Source organism: Aedes aegypti, chromosome 2 (assembly GCF_002204515.2).
Source record: "Aedes aegypti strain LVP_AGWG chromosome 2, AaegL5.0 Primary Assembly, whole genome shotgun sequence".
NCBI lineage: Eukaryota > Metazoa > Arthropoda > Insecta > Diptera > Culicidae > Aedes > Aedes aegypti.
In genome coordinates, this window is record NC_035108.1 from 101846175 (window position 1) to 101870507 (window position 24333).

At 36.9% G+C, this 24333-nt stretch overlaps 1 protein-coding gene across 3 annotated transcripts; it reads left to right on the forward strand.

Moving 5' to 3' along the window:
- The first annotated feature begins 5875 nt into the window (after nucleotides 1-5875).
- On the forward strand, nucleotides 5876-24111 carry LOC5579062 (guanine nucleotide-binding protein subunit beta-1). Of its 3 annotated transcripts, none has more exons than XM_021841739.1 (3): nucleotides 5876-6238; nucleotides 6433-6689; nucleotides 21825-24111. In XM_021841739.1, exon 3 carries the CDS (start codon nucleotides 22157-22159, stop codon nucleotides 23177-23179), a length of 1023 nt encoding a protein of 340 aa, XP_021697431.1. In that variant the 5' UTR covers nucleotides 5876-6238; nucleotides 6433-6689; nucleotides 21825-22156; the 3' UTR covers nucleotides 23180-24111. The 3 variants fall into 3 exon arrangements, with proteins under 3 accessions (XP_021697431.1, XP_021697432.1, XP_021697433.1); XM_021841740.1 differs by having other exon boundaries at nucleotides 6433-6682; XM_021841741.1 differs by having other exon boundaries at nucleotides 6433-6674.
- Nucleotides 24112-24333: the final 222 nt, after the last annotated feature.

The following is a 24333-nucleotide window of genomic DNA, read 5'->3' on the forward strand; positions in this document are numbered from 1 at the left end:
AAAAAAAAATGATGCGAGCGCTGCGGGTAGCGGATTGACCACCTATCATATTTATGAATCGACCGTTAAAAAGGTGTTCGATGGACAATTATGAGAGTGTGACGTCTGTTTGTCTGTACCATTGTTATAAAAGAGGCATTTCCTAAGGCAGGGGTTTTCAACCTTTTTGGCTCGCGGAGCACTTTTTGAAATAAAATTGATGCGCGGAGCACCTGTTCTTCACCACCATTTAGTTTGAAGTCTGGGCTTTTTTACACGCTTAAATCAATCCTATAATTCCTACGAAAACCGTGATGTAAGATTTATGTTGGCCAAACTTTCATTAAGGGGAGATGAGCTGAAGCCAAACCTGAAAATTCCAATTACACTAATCTGGAGAAACAAACATTAAATGTTTAAATTTTGTTTAAACTGGAAACTTAATAGTTTGGCCACTTTGCTGTTGGTGACTAATTATTAATCAAGTTTTGGACTCATACAGATTTTTAAGCCTTCTTGTGTTTGAATGGATTAACCACAAGTTCAGCATGCACGTTATTATTTATAATTTTGTAAAAAACGTAAATATTCTTAATTTTGTATCACGGTAACAAAAATTCGATTATTACTGAATTTTACATGTTTCTCAGAGTTTTTTCCAACGAAGACAAGTATTCCACACCCTGAGAGTCTGTCGGGGAAAATTAGATTCAACTTTACGAGTTGTTTTCCATCCATCCAGTTCACGAAATCGTAGTTTTGCAGCTAAAACTATGATACAAAATGTATGAGAGATTTTTTCTCGACCGATAATTTTGAACCTCCCAATTACAAAATCTTAGCCCAAATGTTGAACGTTTTCCGAGGTACATGAAAGTTCAATAATGATCGATACACCGTGTGTATTAGATTCGTAAAATTGTGTTTTGTTGTTTGATGACAACGTCGGAAACATCGTAAGATGAAGATGAATCAAAACCATCACTAAATTTTCAAAAACACTAATCTAGGGAACAAAACAGTGATCTTAAATTAATAATCGAGATACTAATCGATCAAATTTTCAGTGCGGTCTTTTGTTTTGCTCTCTATAGTGCAGAACTACTTGAGAAATTCTATGATTCACTTTGGCATGGCTTAGTTTGCTCGTCCGAATTGGATGAAATTTTGTAATTAGAAGTACTTCAATATGACGCATAATCTAGCCAAATATGACCTCAGTAGCTTTCAAACAAAACCCCTGCCAAAGTAAATCAAAAGTGCCAAAAATAAGAACGACTTATTACTCTTTAAAATTTTAGGTATGGCTAGGTTTGGTATAATTACAAGCGTATTTTAAAGCAAAGAGTTGAGAAATTTCAATCCATTTGTACAAATTTTCAAAACTGTCGCGGAGCACTTGCTAAGGCTTTGCGGAGAACCAAGTGCTCCGTGGAGCATGATATGAAAACCGCGTGGCTTTCAATTGAAATGTAAAACCAAACTAAAATAAGATTGTCACCACAGATTTACTGAGTAGCAAATCTACTACAGTAATGTCCCGATTTTGTCAGCCCAGGTTTGTCAGGTTTCAAGTTTTATTTTAACTTAAGAACTTAGTTTTATGATTTTGTTAATATAAACATTTTTTTCTACTTTTACCGTAATCCAAGGTAACATTGATAAATTTCTTGGATAATTATTGAGAATTACAAATTTCAAAATTTCGGTCTTTACATGATTGTATAGACGTGGCCAAGGTCATAATTGACTTTATGCACCCAATATTGATAGTATAGACGTACTAAGTCTAATTAAAATAAATATGAATTTAAGGCTGACAAAAGCGGACAAAAAGGGATACTAAAATCGGGGGTAGACAAAACCGGATCAAAAAAGGGGGTGAATATGATGGAATAGAATTAAGAGCGCCTTCTCCTACTGTTCATAATAGAATTTGTTACCCTTGTTTCTTTCTGTTATTCCTCGGTAAAACATACGCCATATTGTTATCTTACGCAAAACCACTGCGATGTTAATTAATTGTATTAAAAATTTATTATTTTGTACACTGATCCACAATATAATGAGCAAAGTGATCCATAACAGTGTTTCAGCAACTGAAGGAATTCTTAATTTTTGTGCAATTCTGACTGAGTAAACATTACACATCAAATAGTTTGCCAACCGACGTTTCATTTGCAAATGGGACAATTCGTGCTTTTACATATATTTTTTATATGCTACTAGTGGTCCCGGCAAACTTCGTCTTGCCATCAAGTAGGCTGTTGGAAAACGTCAAGAAATCCCCCATACAAAATGATACCGTAGTCTTCTCCCGTTTTCCACATTATTCCGGAGACTTTCCTGAACTTTTTCTTCGCACGAACACGTCGCATCCCTTGTGGAGGGCAATAGTGAAAAACTTGTGTCAATCCGTTGACCCGTTCTTGAGCCATTTCGTGACATACAAACACCACTCCATTTTTATTTATATGCTATATTGCAGTGGTTCTCAACCTTTTTGAAGCTAGGGCCCCCTTCGAATTTCTACACACATTTCACGGACCCTTGAAGAATATTTTTGAAATCATAGTTCATTGACACTTTTCCAAGTTGCGTTTACTGAAAATATTGAATAATCTCGAATAATATGTTTCGATAAATCTCTCGCCTGAAATCCAACAATGATCCCAAAAAGAATATTTCGGTGGGTAAGAGCATCCAGAATAGGTCTAACATGGGAACTGTTCGGAAGTTCAGGACAAATCGCCAGAAGATCTCGAAAGTACAGGTGTATAGCTCTGTACACAGCTTATATACGAGACTTGCAACGAGCCTTTGGGGTAGTACAGAACTGCTTTTTAAAGTATTTCCAACAGTTCACAAGATTCATAAGTTCCTTACTCAAATCCAACAAAAATCTTGCAGATCAGATTCTTGGGAAAATCCGACCAAAAATACCCACCAACATTCATTAATTTTCCCATGAATTCATCATAATTTTCTTCGTCTAAAAACGATTGACACGAGATCTGAAATAGAGCCTCAGGTATCCTACAAGTTCTAAGTATGTATGAACCTTTATGTGGTATTTCTGAATGTGTAACACAATTGGAATTAAAGAACTAGGAGGACAATATGATTTAGTCAAATTGGAAAGCTATAAAAACTTTAAGGCATGCAAAACTCCAAACAAACAATTAACGGAAAAAATCTTGAATTTAAATTAAAAATTCGCTAAGAATATTTATTGGACTACTTACGGGACACTACCCGGTAAGATATCATTTGCAAAAGATAGGTCGAAGTCAAACTGATGTCTGTCGGTTTTGTGGCTGTGAAAAGGAGATTTCTCAACATCTGCTTTTTGACAGTCCAACATTATTTGCACGTATAAACAATATTTCAACAAGGGCATTCTAAATCCTTTTGAAATTTGGTTACAGAGCTCTAATCTAATAGTTGAGTTTATTTCAAAGGTCATTCCGGATAGGGATACCTCGGATCATCAGACAACGGCAGTTATCCTGAATGGTAATTCTCCGTATTGAGCACGTTGCGATAGTAAACTGGGGGTTGCAGTGGTTTGAATCTAAAAAATAAATCCTGCAGGGATTTCACCAGAAAATTTCGCCAGAAAAAGATAATGCTAGCAATTTACCAGGTATATGTTCTTGAATCTGTCAACGGCACTTGGTAATAGGGTCCTTAAAAGCTTACTATGACCCTTGAGAAGAATCCGTGAAAATCTCGGCAAAAACTATCAACATTCCGTCATAAATATACCTCGAAATTTGCCAATAATATTTATTGCAGCTACCAAAGTCTCACCAGAAATCCTCATTGAATCGGCTATTCACCTGTAGTACAACATATTCTGATAATTTTGTTAGATATTGCCAATGGTTCACATGGAATCAATCAAGGATGTGCAAATAACTTTGCCCCGATTCCCGCAATATAAGAAACTTGTCAGGTATTTTTAAGAATCTTGCCAAGAAACCCATGTACTGTAAAATAAGCCAAGGATTGAGCCACCAATTACCAAAGAATATCTGCAGGATAATGATCTAGAAGGAAGTACATAGTCACTCTGCTCGGCCCAGATCCTCCAATTTTACGAACATCAAACTTAAAGCTTCGCGGTCCCCCTAAGAGGTCGTCACGGCCCTCTAGGGGCCCGCGGACCACCGGTTGGGAAACCCTGCTATATTAACAACTACCGAAAAGCTAAACATTACATATAAGGTACCGTGGGGTAAGTGGATACAGAAAAATCAATTGTTAACTTCATTGCTATGTACAGCTAACGTGAATAGTTTAACTCAAACTTTTTTCTGTGGATAACAAATAAGGGACTATTGTACTTCAAATCGTCATTTATTTCGATTTTTCTGATTGTTATGTATTGAGAATGAGAGACTTAAAAATTTGCGCCAAATGATCCACTTGCCGTATCATGGTGGGGTAAGTGGATCACCATTAAAAAAAAATCTGTTCTCGAAACAAATGTAGTATGATTATGTTTATTAAGAATGATATTACCCTCGCACTTGTTATTAGTGCTAGTAATGTACATTTTATTACTTGAAAATTAAAAAGTATCTTTATTTAATCAAAATAGAGTAAAAAGTATGTATATATTAGTTCATACTAATTAGAACAAAAAAAACATTGTAACTAGAAAAATTTGGAGAAAATTCATCCATTTATACGCATAAGTTATACAGAAGTATTGTAGGATTATTCCTAGCGATATTTTCGAAAAGCACTCTTGGTTTAAAAATATTAGTTACATTTACTTTTGAATAACAAACTGAAATCCTTCTGTTTTATTTATGAATATATGTGTATCATTTGTCTAGAACAATTTATATGGTCAAATCATGTACGAGACTATGCTTTCGATTGGAAAATTAGTATATTTTGCTCTTTTACAACTCAGCTTAGATAAACCATGAAAAGTTTCGTGTAAATTTTGAAATTATTATTCTTTTTATATTTTTTTTTATACCAGAAAGGTTAAAAAAACTTTTAGGTGGATTAATTCAAATTTTCTATGGTCAATTTAACAAATTCAAGCTGGGAATGGAACAAAATTAAAGAAAACAACATTTGCGGATATTAAAGCTTATTAAAATTCTCCTAAGCAGTCTGCCAATAAATGATAATTATTCTTGATCCACTTACCCCACCCCACTAAAAAGTAGGGGTAAGTGTACCATGTCCAATATATTTGTATTTATTCATAAAAATGAAATATTTTTCATTGTGATTTATTCAATTGGAACTGAAATGCTCACCATGTGTCGAAAAAAATAATAGAATTTGATTTTAGACAGAGATACAATGGATTTTTGATTTATGGAAAACAATTTTCAAATTAATTACTTTTTGAAGCTAACAAGTTTGCTTGTGTTAGTGTACGTGTAGTACCAGTATTGCAATAGTATCAGTGTGGGCGAAAGAATATAACCTAAAACGAAGCAATGGTGCGAAAACATTCAACATATCCAAGTATTTAGGCTTAATATTGACAAATGATCCACTTACCCCACTGATACACTTCCCCACTGTACCTTATTGCTATATTGTTTATTATTTTTTTTTTTTTGCATTTAGTAGTTTAGATTTGACACTAATTGATTCATAACTGTGGGGTGATAGTAGATAAGGTTCGACAGACCATAAACAACCAACCATGCACCTCCATCAACGGGCAACCAAAACGGCCAATTCAATAAAAGCCTTCACAGCGAATGGGAAAACCTGTCCACCACTCATTCGATACTAGGGTACGTGACATCCATCCACCGCAACGTTTTCCCACCGGACCCAGAGGCAGACTTTCGCCCAATTTTCCGAGGCGCATGCGCCCTTGCGTCCGTCCCCCCCGAAACGGCGAATCTCGGTTTCGTTTTTCCAAAGAAGCAAAAAGCCCTTCTTCTTCGACACTGACGGACGGACTGAAGAAAAGACTCATACTCATCATCATCATCGTCGTCCTCGTTCGGTTTATGGTCGCGTTTCGAACGGTAGTTTTTTGGAAAAAATCTGGTGGAAAACTGTGATTGAAAAGGGGTCTGTAGATCGCCCCCTGAAGTGGTTTCTCTGGTGGAAAAAGTGCGACCAGGATTGTGCCGTGGATGTGGAAATTTTTCGGTTCACACCGAAGTGAGTGTGTCCAGCCAAGGATGAGCCTCCGGATGTAGGAGAATAGTTCCAGACGGCACACAGGACAGGTGTAGAGAGCGCTCCATCATATAGAGTTATCCATGTACGTTATGCAAGTTAACTTGTACGGTTTTGGGGAAGAAACTAATGGGTGATTTTTGTGTTTCTTGTCTTTTTTTCATGTTCCATGGGGCATCTTTTGGATTCGATTCTGACGAAAATTGACGATGAACGTTGTTCGTCTGGCGGCGGTGAAAATGTGTGTCTCTGTACGTGTGTATGTGCATGGGGGGACAGGTGAAGAAAATTTTCGCACGCCTAGGGATCAACATCAATATCAGCAACACTAGGAGCAGTAGCGCAAAGTATTGGGTAAAGTGCTACACACGACACGACACGGCACCCCTTTTGAGTGCGAGAGCGAGACGGCACGAGAACGTGATACCGGGTGGAAGCGTGACACGCACGGAACGTGTTACAGACGGACAGACGAACAGACGGACGCATACAATACGGCGGCGGCTCTTTTTCTTCTCAGGGTGTGGTGGTATGGTGTTAGTGGCCATTTATAATTTTCCTGTACTTTGGTGTTCATCGAAGTTGTATTTTGGAACCGCATCTGCATATGATACGTTTTTGGTGTTGAAAGTTTTTTTTGCATTTTGTCGCAGTGGCGTAGCTAGGGTTATCGGGGTCCAGTGTGGAGTCAAATTTCGGAGTCCCTAAATGGACTATATACCCAAACGTAAAATCGGCTGTTTTAGTAATCAAAAACACAGCATCCTATTGTTTCCGATTACGATTAATAGAATGGAACTTGTGTCCGTCTATTGCAGCAGTTGTTTGTTGGGTGAAACATTTTTTTTAACTTCATTAATAGTATCATTTCTTACATTAAGGTTTTATGTGTTAAGCTAAGTATGCTGTTCCGCTCAAAAAAAGTAAAAATTTCTGCCCAAGAAATGGTCAAGAAATTTCCTACAGTGAGCTCCATTTGAATTGACATTTCTTTTCAACTGCGTACTGCGATCAAAGAAAAATGCTTTTCTTGAGCATTTCTTGCAAGAAATTTCTCACGCATCGAGATAGGCGATTACTTTTCTGTTGAAGTGCATACTTCGCTTTAGGCAACACTAGTATCCTTATTTCGTAAAAATAAATTAGGTAATTATTAACATTTTGGTAACAATATATTACATTTCATTTGCTAAAGCAGCTCAGAATTTTCACAGGTGAATTGATTTCACCTGCTTATAAGAGAAAAAAGATCGCTTTTCAACTCGAGCTAAAGCATAGAGGATTTTTTGCTTTAAAGCACTAATAACATTGTTCCAACACATTGGTTGAAACACATTGGATATTCTATGTTATTGATTAGAACTATACAAGGGAGGGAGCTTCAGAATCAATTATATATTTTTTGAACCCTCTGCAGAACTTAATTCCTGGTAATACAACAGCTAGGGAAAGTGTACCAGTTATGGCCAGAGTGGTTCCCTATTTGGCCATATGCAATAATACGATAATTTTCACATGTTTATCTATTCGAATGATTAAACATCAAGATATATCTATTCCATATTGGCACAGCATACAACATGGCCAACCTGAAAATTGGTTATATACCTTATATACCTATATACTTATATACTTATATACTTATATACCTAACTTCATCAAACCAATTTATTGGAACCCATCTCATCGTAACAACATGTTTACTTGAAGGTTTTAAAAGCTTTTTAGGTTTATGTGGAAATATTAAAAGTTGATTTGAAGATATTTATCAACCTACTATAGATGACACGCCGGCTTCGTCTTTTGGAGGAGAAGTCTGTGTTATCCGCAAACGAAGATTTTTGACATCCCTGAGGTAACTCAGGTCAGTCAGATGTGAAAATATTGCATAAAATTGGTCTCAACCCAAAATGCCACCAGCTCTTACAGGTGAAATATCTCGGAATCCGAAGATGGACGTCACAATGGCCGACTTGTGCCCCTACTCACGTTTTCAAATGCACTAAACTGGAGAAATATTTGGTAGACGTTTCAGTTTTTTCTCATTTTAAGCTTTCTGCTAGTGCACAAAGCCAAAATAAAAAGTTCAATGTTGTTGGATGCTTCCTTCGCGAGATTTGTTCATTTCAACTCTCAGTGCAATCTTGAAATTGATTCCAAACTGTGTCACCTTACAGGAATTCTTTCAGACTTGGGGTTTTGATAATAAACCTGAAGTGTACGATTTGACAGATAACTTTGGATTATTATAATGATGTATTTTGGAAAATTTCTTCTTCTTTCTGTCATTACGTCCCCACTGGGACAGAGCCTGCTTCTTAGCTTAGTGTTCTTATGAGCACTTCCATAGTTATTAACTGAGAGCTTACTGTGCCAATGACCAAATGCATGCGTATATCATGTGGCAGGTATGAAGATACTCTATGCCCTGGGAAGTCAAGAAAATTTCCAACCCGAAAAGATCCTCGACGGTGGGATTCGAACCCACGACCCTCAGCTTTGTCTTGCTGAATAGCTGCGCGTTTACCGCTACGGCTATCTGGGCCCCCATTGGAAAATGTAAGTATTTTAATATTACAATCAAACTTCCATGCCAAACACTGTCGAATGCTTTTCCTATATCTAGAAGAGCAAGAAACAGCCTTCAAATGTGTTGCAACGAATCAAATTCGTTACAGATTAAAGTTGATGAGTGGTCGAATGTCCATGTCGGAATCCAAATTGTTTATTGGCGAAAAATGAATTTTCATTTATATGAACCACCATCCTGTTCAAAGTAACTGTTTCAAAAGGCTAAGTGATTGAAGGAAGTAAGCTGATCGGACAATAGCTGGAAGGTTCGGCAAGATTTTTGTCCGATTTCAAAATTGGTGCAGCTTTGGCATTTTTCAGTTTGTCCGGAAAATATGCCAACTGAAAACATTTGTTAAATATATCAACTAAGAATGATAAGCTAGTTTATGGTAGTTTCTTGATAAGGATATGAAAAAGAATCCATTATCGCCAAGAACTTTATTTTTTTTATAATCGCCAGGGACTTCAACGTTTTTACCACGTTTAGATAAAATTATGCGCAGCTTAGCAAGTTTTTTAGCTTTAGTAAACAATAATTTGTTTGTTGTTTTCAACGCCGGAATTAGCTTTTGAGTTTTTTTTTTCACAATTTCTGATAATTTCCAATGGAGCTATTCGCCAGGGTCCAATTGAGTTATTTTTTTTTCAAAATGCTTGTTTCTTAATTGAAAAAAAAAAATAATTTCTTCTTGAAGATCCTGCCATATAATTTTCAAAGCAGGATCGCGAGTACGCAGAAATTGCCTTCTCATCACGTTTTTAAGATGGATCAAGAGTTTAAGATCGTCGTCTCGAATTTCACTTCATATTTTGGTATTGCGCCTTGCTTCAACAATAGAATTTGTTAAAGATTCTCGAGAGCATTTTCAATATCAAATTTTGTTTGTGAAGAATCGTTACCGTCAAGTTTACTGTCTTTGTAAGTTTCATACGTATATATATATATATAACACTGCGGAACACATTTTTGTCTCAAGCACCAAAATACAACTAATTACTTAAAATTGAGGGTTGCTGGATCGATGGCCGTTTTCAAAAATATTATAGCATGTCTAGTTTTTGAGATATTGACTGTTAAAAATGCTATATTTGACTATTTCACACAACTTGCATGCAAGTTTGCCAGCTTGTATAGCAATTTATTCGCTTAGTTTGCTTCAGAATTCAAACTTCATGTATATAGCAATTATTATCAACTAAGTTCATAATACTTTCGATGCTCAAAAGCTATTTTTTGATTTTTTGAAAATTATTGTATTTTTCCATATAAGAGCAACGAAGAATATTGTATGGAGACTGCAAGTGTGATGGAAAAATCGATTAAATCTAAATTTCATCGTGCAATTTCAACCAAATTGGCTTCATCCCATTACCCCGAACGCCATTACCCCGAACGCCACTACCCAGAATGGGTCACTACCCTGAAAGCCATTACCCCGAATGGGTCATTACCCCGAACGCCACAACTCCAAATGAGCCATTACCCCGAATAGTATGAGATACAGCTCAGTATCTTGTTTTGCGGGCGTCTTTAATGAAAACTGGTAATAAATGCCGCGTAAAATTCGTCGGTAAAATGTTCATCATATATTTTCCCTTCTTTTATATGCCAGCTATCGATGCTGGGAATGGTAGACTTGAATTGGGTCCTAAAATTTGTAATGAAATCTTGTTTTTATTTAATAACACGAAAAAGCATGTTACTGTAATTACTTTAGCAATTTTTCCCGCTCAAATAATGGCTATATCATGTTTAAACTTTAATTTTAAAATTTGGTCCGTAAATGAACCTTGACACTTTTGATCATGTTTGACGTTCGCTTAGTCGACAAAAACACCACAGGGGTTTTAGTTCGACCACTGGGGTTGTTCCTATCTGACATTTCGTAAGGGACACGGAAAACAAAATACACCCAAAATTTGCGTTTAAGCCAAAGGATGTGACAAAATCTAATAAAAATGTTTTTGGGCTTAAATTAACGGAAAACATTAGAAAATTGAGTAAACATGTGTTTTTGGCCTAAACTTAAGCGTTTGGCACTAAAGTTGGGACAGGGCTTTAGGACCCAATTTCGCGAAAATCACGTGGCTTTCCAAGTACAGTAGTTCAAAAACGTGAATCTCATCAAGTAGCCTACGTTGGGTGCATGAGTTTTGACTAAATCGTTAGTGTCATTGAAGGCTCTAAATGCGAGAAATGCAACGGGAAATAGAACATTTTTCTAAAGTAATTTTAAGTTGCCCTTAGCAACGGGTGTTTTGCAATTTTCAAGGCTTTTTGCCTACAGCAGCGATAGGCGTGAGTTTCACTGGCTTTGCTGACTGCGATTGGCTTTGTTTGGCTACTATAGAATGAATTTCAGATTTTTTTCCAACCCTGCCAGCTATTCTTTCGAAAAATCTTGTTGGCAACTATCTTCTTCTCATTCTTTCTGAGACAGTGCCTGTTTATCACCTCAGTGAGCACTTTCGCACTTCAAGGGTTCATTGCCATTTTTGACACCTACCCACCCCCTCGTACCATTTTTTGTATGGAAATTCTACATATTGTGTATGGGCTGTAACATTTTGAGGACAACCACCTACAACATTTTTTGTTACTTTTCAGCTTTAAGAAAATTTATGGATTCTAATAAAATATGCCTTTTATTGACTGAGAGCTTTCCTTGTCAATTTACCATTCTTGTACATGTGCCTGTATGCCCAAGAACGTCAAGGAAATGTTCAATGCATAAGATCCGCAACCGGAGGAATTCGAACCCATAATCCTAATTTTGGTCTTGCTGAACAGCTGCGTGATCACCGGTATTTGGACTTCTTGGAGGTGTTCATATTTCAATTTTGTTTTTAAACAAATATTTTCCTTTCCTATGAATATAGGTTGTGCCATAGCATTACGTTGTTACACTGATCATTCACGTCATAGCTGCAAACATTTCACCAGAAATTTTCCCTTCTTTCTTAAATAGGCTGTTCTTTCAAGCTTTCGTTGGGTAAGCTAGTCACTAATATTTCCATTTAGAACAGATTTTTTTAAAGCAATATATAATTTTCCCTTTTTTATATTTCTGTATTAAAACAGACAGGCTTCTTATGGATTTGTTCACCACTTTTCTACTATTATCATTTCTTCATTGTCTTGAATCAAAAATATATGTTTTTTTTGTGGTTATCTCATCGAAATTCAAATTAATGATCCCACAAAACAACGAAAGTTTTTATTGTAGCGGCAATCAAAGGCCGCCGTTTTTCTAACATGTTTAGAAAAACAAACAAAATTTAGTATGTAAAAAACATTTGCTGAAAAACTACCTGCTTTTGTATCTTCTAATATTTGAAAAAAATACATTGTTGGGCCTTACTCGTTAAATACTCATAAGGAATCGCACAGTTTTCTCCCTATTCTCTAACAACAAAAAGTCTTAAAATGTTATGCGTTCGGGGTAGTGTCATAGTGTCACCAAATTATATCAGAAATGGAAGTTAAAGTCATATATTGCATGCTTGGTGGATTAAATCTCAAAAAAGTTTGATAAATCATATTTCTAAACTTCATGTAAACATCAATGATAACAGTGTTTTATACAACTTTGGCGACCTGTAAGGAGTGCATCGAAAAGGAGTCGCAAACATTCAAAACAGTCTCAAAAATAATGGGTTGAACCTACAAACAATTTTTTGATCAGAAATGCTTAGCAATGTATTTAAAAATTATGATGAGGTGGTACTGTTCCAATGAAATGGCATTTTGTATGATGATTTTGCAAATTACTAACAGATGTCGATGAAAATCTTGCACACCTCTGAAAAAATTGATACGTTAATTTCAAGAAAAAATGGTTTTTGTTTATGCCAATATATTCTGTGCCACAACTCTCATGACATAGTGTAAAAAATATTTTGAAAAATTCATTAACAAGCATTTGAGAGCAAATACAAAAATCGAAAAAAGTCGATTTTTAAGGACCTCGTTTTTTTATGTTTCAATATTTTTTTTAGTTGCTTCAATTTCAATACATGATGAAGATTTGCGTGAAAAAAGCTTTTAAAAAGATGAACTATGCTCTGAGATATACCGTTTTGAATGTTTGCGACTACTTTTCGATACACTCCTTAGCAAAAAAATTCTGGAATATTTCTGAGAACGGCATCAGATACAGCAACTATAAATTTGCTAGAAAAACATAAATTGATTCCTGAGACGCGCAAAAATGTCATTTTTGTTACGCTGTATAATTATGTTTTCGCAGAACATGTGCTCCCTAGCTCCGTCATGTTCCAGTAGTGGATCAACTGACGGAAGCAGTGTTAGATGTTAGATGTATAAAAATGAAAAATTCTTCCAGAGATGATCTTTATGCTTTATTTGAAAGATTTTAATTGCTGCCCCGAGGGGAAAAAATAAACCTATGTAAAAACTAACTTCTTCGTTCAAACCTCCTTGTAACATTCCCAAAAGGCTACTACTGGAGCACTAGTACAACTACTGGAACACGTATACCAATAGTGGCTCTAATAATTTTATGTTCAAAAACTAATTGAAAAAAAAAACATATGAAAATAATATGTTTCCCACATAGAAGAGGTTGAAATCATTTTGTTGACACCAAAAAATTTTGTTAAGGCTTTTCGTTATTATGTTATGATTTTTTATTGCTTAGGTAATCTACTATTGGCACCGGCACCCTATAGGGTATTCCCGGTAGTCTAAGCCGATGCCACGCTTCTTTTGTAATTTTCTCGGACATTATCAGACAAATTACGTGTCTGTCTGCTTACATTTATGCGCTACTCAATCCTGTATCTATTCACACCAACAAGCTTGTAAAAGCCCTTTGGAAACGTTTTTACAGCGTTTCGAACTTCTCATGTCAGTGTGACTATTGTCTCCAGCCTCATTCCCTTCGGCAGATTTCCCATAAGAACTGCAGAGTAATCTGTTCGGCAGCTCCAAATCGGTCGCATTTGTAGGTGTGTTCATTTAAATCGATGACATCTCTGACGATATTGTTTGTTCAGTCTCGGAAATCACGTCAGCGGGAAACTGACAGACCAAACAACCATCTGAATGTTTTCATAAGCGTGTTTTGATAGAAAAATACTTCGTGTTTTAATTTTGATTACTGATAATAGTCGAATGGTGCTGAATCCGTAAATCAATTATATAAAGCATTAAAATTTAGTTTTAAATAAACAACATTTGAATATTCATAGGTGTACGGAATTGGGTCAATTTTAGACACTAATTCAATATATTTCCTATATTACAAATATGAAAGCAAATGGCAATAGTTCATGTATGTCGTGTATAACACCTATGACCTTCATTATTGATAGAGTATTTTGAATTCAATATATTATTTGATCGTTTTATACCAACTTGATGTGAGAACTCTGTACGAAAATTAACTATAGCCACTGTTATTGAAAAGGGAATTGATAGGGTTAAGTATCGCTTCAAGCGATGTTTCATATGCAACAGGGACAGTGGTAGATCATTTGGTATAATGGCCATTTGGCATGAAGTCGTTTTGCAAAAAAGCCGTTTGGCATAATGAGTCTGAAACCAAAAATTTCTTAAGATGACTTTCGTTTTTACGTTTCTATTGAATCCCTCTGGCTTTATTCAACAATCATACGTTCTTGAATAAACTAAAGCATATTAGAAAAGTTATTGCTATAAAAACTGTTGATTTAAAATTTAAATAAATTAAACCTTTTATACAAAGGCTGTTCTTAGGAGCTATATTTTTAAAAGGTATTTTTTGTTTCCAACTGATATGAAGGCGGCAATTGATTACATTGATATTTCAATAATTCTGAACGCAATTTTTATATCTTTTCGTTTTGGTATACCGCAGTATTTTTTGCCGTCGAACCTTCTATTGTTTTAATCATAAATTTCGCCTTCTCTTAATAATTTGCTGTTTATCAAACTTTCCCTTCTTTCGATACTGGACGGCGTTTTTGACTAACACTTCCAAAATAGAAATAAATATTGAATCGTATACAAATTTTGCCACAAATACTTCCTTTGAAGATGTGTTGTTCATTTCAGTTATGCTGTGAAAAGAATATTTTTTTTGCGTTGAACAAAACATAATCTGCCCTCGTATATAGGCTATTTTTGCATTATGCTGCAATACTATACTATGTATAAGCGCTTTCAATGCTTGCAAATAAATTTTACATGCTTTTACCCAGTAATTTTCATCAAGTGTTACCTCACATCTGGGACAGAGCTTGATCCATAGCGAAATGTTCTAAGAGCGTTATGAACTGCGAACTTTCTTTGCCAATTTACTATTTTCAAATATGTATATCACAACAATTTCAAAGATACGCTGTGCTCTAGGATGAACAGAAAATTATTATTCCGAAAAGATCTTCCACCAGACTCTTCACGTTTTATATTCAGTTATGATATCTAATGTCACAACCATTTTTGACATCCATGGCTCCATCTCCGAACGAAAAACACGCTTGTTAAGTACCTACCAAAATGGGCTCGTTAGTGTTGATCTCAGTAAAAGCTTCAAAAAATGCCTATATTCATTAAAAATCACTCATTATGTCCATCGGCCTATGCCAAACGACTTTATGCCAAACAAGGTACAATTAACTGGGGCATGATCAGAATCAATTTCAGCGCGAGTAACCAGTTGGCTACAAACCTAACATGAGTCGATTAAGACCATACCAATCGTAGAAGTATGTAAACATAGAGAAAAAAAAAACAAGTAGTGCTATCAAGATATTAAATTGAGAAATATCCTGAAGAGCTTTGATAATTGTTTCACGGGTGATGTTTGGCATTAAAGTCATCAATGACAAACAAAAATGGGGCCTTCCTCAGCCAAGTGGTTAGAGTCCGCGGCTACAAAGCAAAGCCATGCTGAAGGTGTCTGAGTTCGATTCCCCAGGATCTTTTCGTAATGGAAATTTCCTTGATTTCCCAGGGCACAGAGTATCATCGTACCTGCCACACGATATACGAATGCAAAAATGGCAACTAAGGCCAAGAAGGCTCTCAGTTGATAACTGTGGAAGTGCTCTTGGAACACTTAGCTGAGAAGCCGGCTCTGTCCCAGTGGGGACGTTAATGCCAAGAAGAAAAAGAAGAAGACAAAGAAAAATCCAGTTTGAAATAAATTAACTTGCTGTCTAGTGCATTGGTAAGATAAATAGGCAGCTATGAAAGTATATTTGGTTGTAGGACATTTCCCAGAAAGCCAAACCCCAGAACGACATTCCCCAGAATGACGTTCCCCAGAATCCCCTTCCCCAGAATGGGACATTCCTCAAAATGGGACATTCCCCAGAAATCCATTCCCCAGAATGGGATATTCCCCAGAATAGGACATTCCCCAGAATCGTTTTTATACGTTATAGAAGAGTGGAAAAAATAAATTTGGTTATTTAGTTTTATTGTCGTTAAAAAATGTACCTGCTGAATTGATTCGAATTGCCAGAAACTTCGAATTCTGGACACAGGCGTCAATTCACCCAAAATATTATTTGGTCAAAATTATTATTATGGATCTCAAGAAAATTAAATCGGGATGGAGTCAAAAAATATTTTTTTTTAATAGGCGAGTGTTTGCTCCCCTTTTCTCAGGCAAACCATCTGAGGCCGTCCATAAACCACTTGGTCATCTATGGGGGGTCCATGGTTTGGCCAAAGACCACGGCCGTTACAAATTTCAAAACGTTTGTACGGGCAAAATACGAAAGATGGGGGTTTGAAATTTCAAAATAATTGTGTACGTGGTTCACCAACCAAAATCTTAAGGGGAAATATTGTTTAACAATTTTACATACATCTGCTTAACATGATTTTGCTACTGTTATTTCCCCGAACGCCAGCTTACCGAATGACCCATTTCCCCAAAAGACATTTCCCCGAATGACTCATTTCCCTGAAAAGTGATGCAGTTCAAACAGGTGCACGAATCGTCTTTGGGACTAGGTGTCGAACTAGAAGGAATGATAAGCAATTAAAAGAAGAAGATAATGTAGATTATAAGGTTATCTTCGACTAAATATGTATGCAAGCATGGGAAACACTCACTCAGTTTTTGTGTTTCCCTCACTCGCTTCCACGAACAGTCGGGAGCGAGAAAGTCGTTTCTCTAACCAAGCCGAACGTTTCAATTTCCAGTGCCCATTCTGCTTCTTCGGCGAACGCCAAGCGAAACAAAAAACGGCAACTGATTGAGTCGCTACCGATTCTAAAAGCCGAAGGCAACCGAATGCATACCGAATGATTGTTTACATTCTGATTCCGTTGGAGTGGCATTCGGATTTGAGTGCTGATGAGTGTTCACTGACTGGCAATCCACACCACGGAATGATTCAGTGAGTGGGAATCCGCTCACTCAGTTCAATGCATTCGGCGAATGGATGCTTAATGCTTTCACTCGTGCCTCACAGATACAAGTGTATTGGTATTCACTTCTCTTCGTGTTCCTTCCGATTCTTGCTTTTACACAATCGGTTTTGACGCTTTCATGCTACACTCCACCCAGTACGATTCAGCTATCACTGAATGTTCGGTAGCAGCAGATTTTTTGCTATTTTTTATCGGTGGCGTTCGGGTGAGTGAGTGAATTTTCCCATGCTTGTATGTAAGTACATTTTGCTACAAATGCCGATGATGGTGAAACTCGAAAAAACCGCAATTTAAGTAAAGAATAGTCATGAAGTTATGACAATTATAAGAGCTAAATACTTTTTGGGGAACTAGGCTATTCGGGGAAATAGGGTATTCGGGGCACTGGCGTTCGTGGAAACGAAATTCGGGGAACCGTCATTCGGAGAAAAGTAGCACAACCGTTCAAAATAAGCTGCTCTTACGTATGTCATACTATGTTTTATGATCAAACTTGACCCAAGCTATTGATTTTTTTTTGTTTTCATAGTTATTCTTCCTTCTTTTAAATTGGCTGTTCTTTCTAATTGTATTTCCAAAGGGTGATTTATATTAGTGTAATATTCTTCATATGTACAAAATAAATTAATGAAATGTTTTTTTTTTTAGTTTTGCTTTCATAGCATCCATACATATGCTGTTCTTCATAGGTTTATTGTCTTCGGAATTTCTAATCAATAAATGAAAGACTGCAACAAATCGGAAGTGCTGCTGTTAAAAAAAACTAAAATGTTTTACCTATGAAAACTATAATATTGGTTTTCCTCGAATTTTTCAGTTAAATGTGTTTACTATTTACCATTTACCTGGATTTAAACAGCCCAAAAATCTCTTGTAATTTTTTTTCTGGGGAATGTCCCATTCTGGGGAATGGATTTCTGGGGAATGTCTCATTCTGGGGAATGGCGTTCTGGGGAATGTCATTCTGGGGAACGTCATTCTGGGAAATGTCGTACAATCGTATATTTAATAAGCTGTGTTTCAACAAAAACATTTAAGATTTTAAAAACTTTGGTTTGAAATGACGAAAAAAAAAGTTTTATGCGCCTATGAACGATAATTGCAACTCCACCACATGCTCCATCCTGGCGATCATTTCGATGACTATATGTGTATAATTTGACCAATTTTTAAGATCATTTGAAAAACGATGTTTCGCCATTTTGATTATATTAGGCATTCCAGCAATCGAAGCATTTCTGGAATTTTGTGAAGAAAAATTGTGAGCGTTTCTTTATTTCAGATATTACGGTTGTTAAGAAAATTTTCCGGTTTGCGGTAGCCGCAGAGTTCTACCGCAGCTGTCAAAGTTCTACCGCAGGCTTCGAAATCATTCTATCATTGAAGCAAACAATTCAATCATAGTATGCTTGAAAGAGAAAACGCTATGAAAAATAGCAACAAACAGCAATCATCAAGACGGTATCCAAGGTATCATTGAAGCCTACTGATGATTTACCAGTGCAAATCAGTGATGTGACAGCTGCGGTAGCTTTTCATTGAACTGTAAAACGGAAAGTTTTCTCTAAAATTACAATAAAATTCATGTAACCATAGTTTACTATATTGTTAGGAATAAAAATTGCATGCAGAGGAAAGAATCATAGGTTTAAAAGGAAACTGCTTTGAATTCAAAGGAAGTTTTTCTTGAATGACGGCCTAATATTTATTTGATTTAAAACAAATACATGTGTTATTGGTTTCGAAGCAAATATTTTTTTTGTCAAAACCAAGTACCCGTGTGACAGTTTGTGGATTCAAAAACATTGTTGTTTGAATAATATGTTTTCCTCTTAGAAAAAAATGGTATGCGCTTTATTTTAAGGTGAAGATGAACCGAAGCCAAAGTTTAAATGTTCAAGAGCACGGATCTGGAGAACCAAACATCCGTTTGAGCTGAAAACCTAATCGATTGGTCACCACCAGCTAGTGACCAATCGATTAAGTTTTCAGTTTAAACGGAAGTTTGGTTCTCCAGATCCGTGCTCTCGAAAATTTGAAGTTTGGCTTCGATTCATCTTCACCTTAAATAGCGCATTTATATTCGAGGAAAAAATACTACGAAGTTATGAATAAGGTTATGTTTTGAATCGTTTTGATCTAGTTAATATTGAAAAAGTGTTTAATGAGAATGTTTTATGGTAAAAGTTTTAAATAATCTAAGAAACTACTTACTAACATTTTGTGTGGAATATTATAATTGAATGTTAATAGGAAGGAGACGTAGGGCCTTCCTTAGCCGAGTGGTTAGAGCCCGCGGCTACAAAACAAAGCCATGCTGAAGGTGTCTGGGTTCGATTCCCGGTCGGTCCAGGATCTTTTCGTAATGGAAATTTCCTTAACTTCCCTGGGCATATACTGTATCTGCCACACGATATACGAATGCAAAAATGGCAACTTTGGCAAAGAAAGCTCTCAGTTAATAACTATGAAAGTGCTCATCTAGGACAGGACGTGACAGCTCAACTAAGACTGCCCTGTTATTTTTCCGTCGATAACCTTGACGATACAAAAGCTAGTGTTCCCAGTATCCTTCTTATGCAAATCTTGTGAACAAGTTCAAATATCAAGGCTCATAATCTAATTGTTCCTTGCACGTTTTATTTATTTAGCGTAATAGAGGATGCTATATTTTCAAACAATTAGGTTGAAATTTAAAAACTATGATATTTTTGGAGAAAATTGAAACAATTTCCACTATTTTGGTCTCAATTAGATATTTTATATTTATATTAGCATTGTAGGAGCACATGCCTTGAACATAACATCGAATATAAATAGATTTGAAACGAAAAGATTTCAAGAAAAATTTCAGAACTTTTGATGAAAACTCTTATTTATGAACTGGCAACACGGTCGAGCTAGTAACAAAGTGCCCTGTTGCAATCCAACTCAACGATGTGAAAGTAGCTTTGCCAAAACGACTAATGAGAAATGGTCTTTTTTGACAGGCAATTGGTTTCATTTTTGTTTTTTGACCGGTCACGTCTTGTCTTAGGTGCTCATAAGAACACTGAGCTGAGAAGTAGACTCTGTCCCAGTGAGGACGTTAATGCCAAGAAGACGAAGGTAGGAGACGTTTTAGTTGTTACTTCGGCCTTCGTGCAAAATTTCGTAGACGCTGTGGAACAAATGTTCGCACTTTTAAAACTAGCTCAGCTTTTCAGTGATGCAAAATCTTCTAAAATCGGTGTTGGCGAATACCATTAAAATTCAGTTTTCCCGATAAAATCCAATAAGGCGGCCAAATTCAATATGACAGCCAAATAATTTTACTTTTACAAATATTGCTTCTATGTTTTTGCTTTCCAAAACCAAGCTATTGTTGAGGGGTTATTGAAGAAATTTTCGAGTTATGGCACTTTGAGATTACTCAACAGGAGCTTTCGGATGTGCATAGGAGCCAGATCCTATTCTTGGCACTTTTGATTCACTTCGGCAGTGGGGTTTTTTGAAAGCTACTACTGGGCTCGTACTTGGCCACAATGTGCGTCGCATCAAAGAGCTTCTTTTTGCAAAGTTTCAAACAAATCGGCCGAGAAAAGTCCCCCATTCCAAAGTGAATCATGGAAGTTCCCAAGTAGCTCTGCACCCTATAATTAAACATTTTGAAAGACCAAGTGTAAATAGTGGGCCGGTCTCAGCGAGAATTACATTGCGAAGCATCTTCATATGTCTCATACTGCGTAAAAAAGAAGAAATCAAAATAGGAGTGGTTTTCCAGAATGTGTTGAATGTTTGACCAGAAAAGTAAGATTTCGTGCTCAATTTTGTGTATCTTACTAGAAGTATCTACAGCGAAAACTCGTTGAAATTATGAAAAAATAAAAACTCTAATGTTAAAACGAAAAATGTGAATTTTTTGGCGTTTGGCGACTAAATTATTCAAAATGCATTGTGACAAAAACTACTTCATTTCATCAGTTTTATCTTATTTTGCTGATAAAACAATAATTATAAAAACTGTATGAATATGTACATGTGCACGGTGAATGGAGGCCGCACGGTGACTGCCCAGACAACCAGAAATCGCATGAAAGTTCACATTATAACTCGTTTATTCATACTAATTACATCAAACTCGCAAAACACCGTTGATAAACTCGTCAGATTGATGAGCTTCCTCGCATAAAACACTTCTTTTCTGAGTTCTTTGTACATTTTGTTTCGTCCCGTACACTCGTACAAATTAAGTCGAATCAATCCGTAGCAGCTGTCAAATCGACATTTGTTATCATAAGTTAAGTCGCAAAAGATCACAGGTTAGTTCGGTGGAATATTTATACACTCGCATTGTATGTTATTATTTATCACATAATATATGTACGCATATCGTCTCCACTTTTGTACGTAGAAGGCCTTTTCGCGACATCTTATAAGTGAAATGTTGCACATACAAAGCCTCCAGGTGATTTCGTTATACGTACATTTTGGTTGTCTGGGTGGTGACTTAACGGTAATTAGTTTTCTGCAATCAGATTTTTGGAATGTGAGCAATTTTCAACACGATTTGGAGCCTCTAATAATTCGGGTCCCAGTGTGGACCACATAAATGGCACCCCCTAGCTACGCTACTGATTTTGTGTGTACATTTGTGAATCGATACCTGATCGGAATAACTGGATAATTTTAAACTCTCTTACGTTTTGTCTTCCTGGTGTTCTAGATCCTAAGGTCGCTCGGTGGTGAACCGGTTTTCAGCAGTCACGGAAACACATAGACGGAACGATTTGTATGAGCGAGATTGGAATAATCGGAAGAATAATTATCACGAAGTGTGTAAAAGTGATTGCAGTCGAACAGACATAGGCGAATATAATACGGAACCCTGTAGAGCCTCATTGCGGATCCTTATAGTGAGTAGTGCTAAGGTGTTCATTACCATTTAAATCCAAACCCACAAACTGTAATTACTGATAGTCACACGATCACGAAAGCTCTGTATTGAACTGAAGTGTGAGATTTGAGGTAGGATACGCATAAAACAATACCCACAAAATGAACGAGCTGGAAGCCCTTAGACAGGAAGCGGAAACGCTTAAAAACGCCATCCGTGATGCTCGAAAGGCGGCCTGCGACACATCTTTAGTCCAGGCAACGAACAGCTTGGAACCGATAGGTAGAATACAGATGCGGACCAGACGTACCCTACGGGGCCATTTAGCTAAAATCTACGCCATGCACTGGGGATGTGACTCTAGGAACTTGGTATCCGCCTCGCAGGACGGTAAACTGATCGTTTGGGACTCTCATACGACGAACAAGGTCCATGCGATCCCGTTGCGATCGTCCTGGGTCATGACCTGTGCGTACGCGCCTTCCGGCAATTTCGTGGCCTGCGGAGGACTGGACAATATCTGCTCGATCTACAATCTGAAAACGAGAGAGGGGAACGTACGGGTGTCACGAGAATTGCCCGGCCACACTGGGTACCTATCGTGCTGTCGATTCCTAGATGATACTCAAATCGTCACCAGCTCAGGGGACATGTCCTGTGGGCTGTGGGACATCGAAACCGGTCAGCAGTGCACATCGTTCCTCGGACATACCGGCGACGTTATGGCACTGTCCCTTTCGCCGCAATGCCGCGTGTTTGTCTCCGGTGCGTGCGACGCTTCCGCCAAACTGTGGGATATCCGAGAGGGACAGTGTAAGCAAACGTTCCCGGGACACGAAAGCGATATCAACGCCGTCACATTCTTCCCGAATGGGCACGCGTTTGCGACCGGTTCCGATGATGCCACCTGTCGGCTGTTCGATATACGGGCCGATCAGGAACTGGCCATGTACTCCCACGATAACATCATCTGCGGTATTACCTCGGTAGCGTTCTCCAAATCGGGCCGGCTTCTCCTGGCCGGTTACGACGACTTTAACTGCAACGTGTGGGACACACTGAAAGCGGAACGGGCCGGCATCCTCGCAGGCCACGATAATCGCGTTTCCTGTTTAGGCGTTACGGAAAACGGAATGGCCGTCGCCACCGGGTCATGGGACTCATTCCTGCGGGTATGGAACTAAGCTGTGTAGGCATTTTTTAAAAATAATTATAACTTAACTATACTGTAACGAGAATCACATTTTTATATAACAAGAAAAAAACCCTAATCGTAAGCAACCAAAAGGAACCACAAAATTCACAAATAGCAAAAAATGAAACTCTAGAGAGGAATATTAAATTACCAAAGCGAAAAGTATAAATTCATCTAAGAAATATTTAAAACCAAATGTAACTTTGTATAGTAAGATATATTTTGGATTCGTTGTCTCTTTGCGTACAAATTTAGAGCTCTCGGTTCAAAACTCGAGATTTGTTGTTCCGTCGTCTTTAAGCCGCTTCCTTTCTCATTATGTCCGGAAACTAACCAACAACCGAAAACAAAAAGGATGAATAAATTCCTTCTAGTCACTTTAATTTCGATCAATTGCACTGAAATATTTATTCGACATTATTATTTTTGAAACTCGCCCATGCTTAACAGATATAACACACAAATACCGAATCGTGCATAGTTATTAGATTGATAGGGAATCCCATGTATCATATTTTATCATTTTTAAGCAAGTCTGTTCGATGCGAAAATTATATGGGAACAATCGCCGAAAAAATAAGAAAATTTGTTTCAGTGTGTAACGCTTGCTACATTCAGTGACAAAAGTTAGTAACCAAATGCAGTTTTTTCATACAAAATTCCCAAGTTTTGGGATCTGTATCTTAGATTATGGTAGTTTGAATTGGCTGATTTTCGAATGACGAATTACAAATAACCTGAAGTTTTGTATGTAGTATATTTATTGTATTCATTGAACTTCAGTCATTTATAACAAAAGTTTCAGAAGGTGGTTTAAGTAAGTTGTGTGTTAGTTTGTTCGACAAAGTTTTTCACTTTCAGAAGTAGTGTGAGCTTGCAGAATACCCACCCACTTACAATTTATCGTTTTTTAATTAAATTTGTCTTTGAACAACTTTCTGAAATTCTTTGAAAAATAATTGAAATGTAATACAGTGGGATTCCGTTTTTGGCATGCTCCATTTCTGGCACCCCCCGATTTTGGCAACAAAATGGATCCGTTTTAGGCAACATTTTTGAATACCATTAAAATTTATATTTGTTTGTAAATATTATCATATCTGTTGCTTTAGACATTTGAATAGCAGGTCAACTACCCATGGA

Bases quoted from the DNA above. Each gene is read 5' to 3' on its own strand.
- LOC5579062 (XM_021841739.1), top strand. From the start codon at position 22,157: ATGAACGAGCTGGAAGCCCTTAGACAGGAAGCGGAAACGCTTAAAAAC.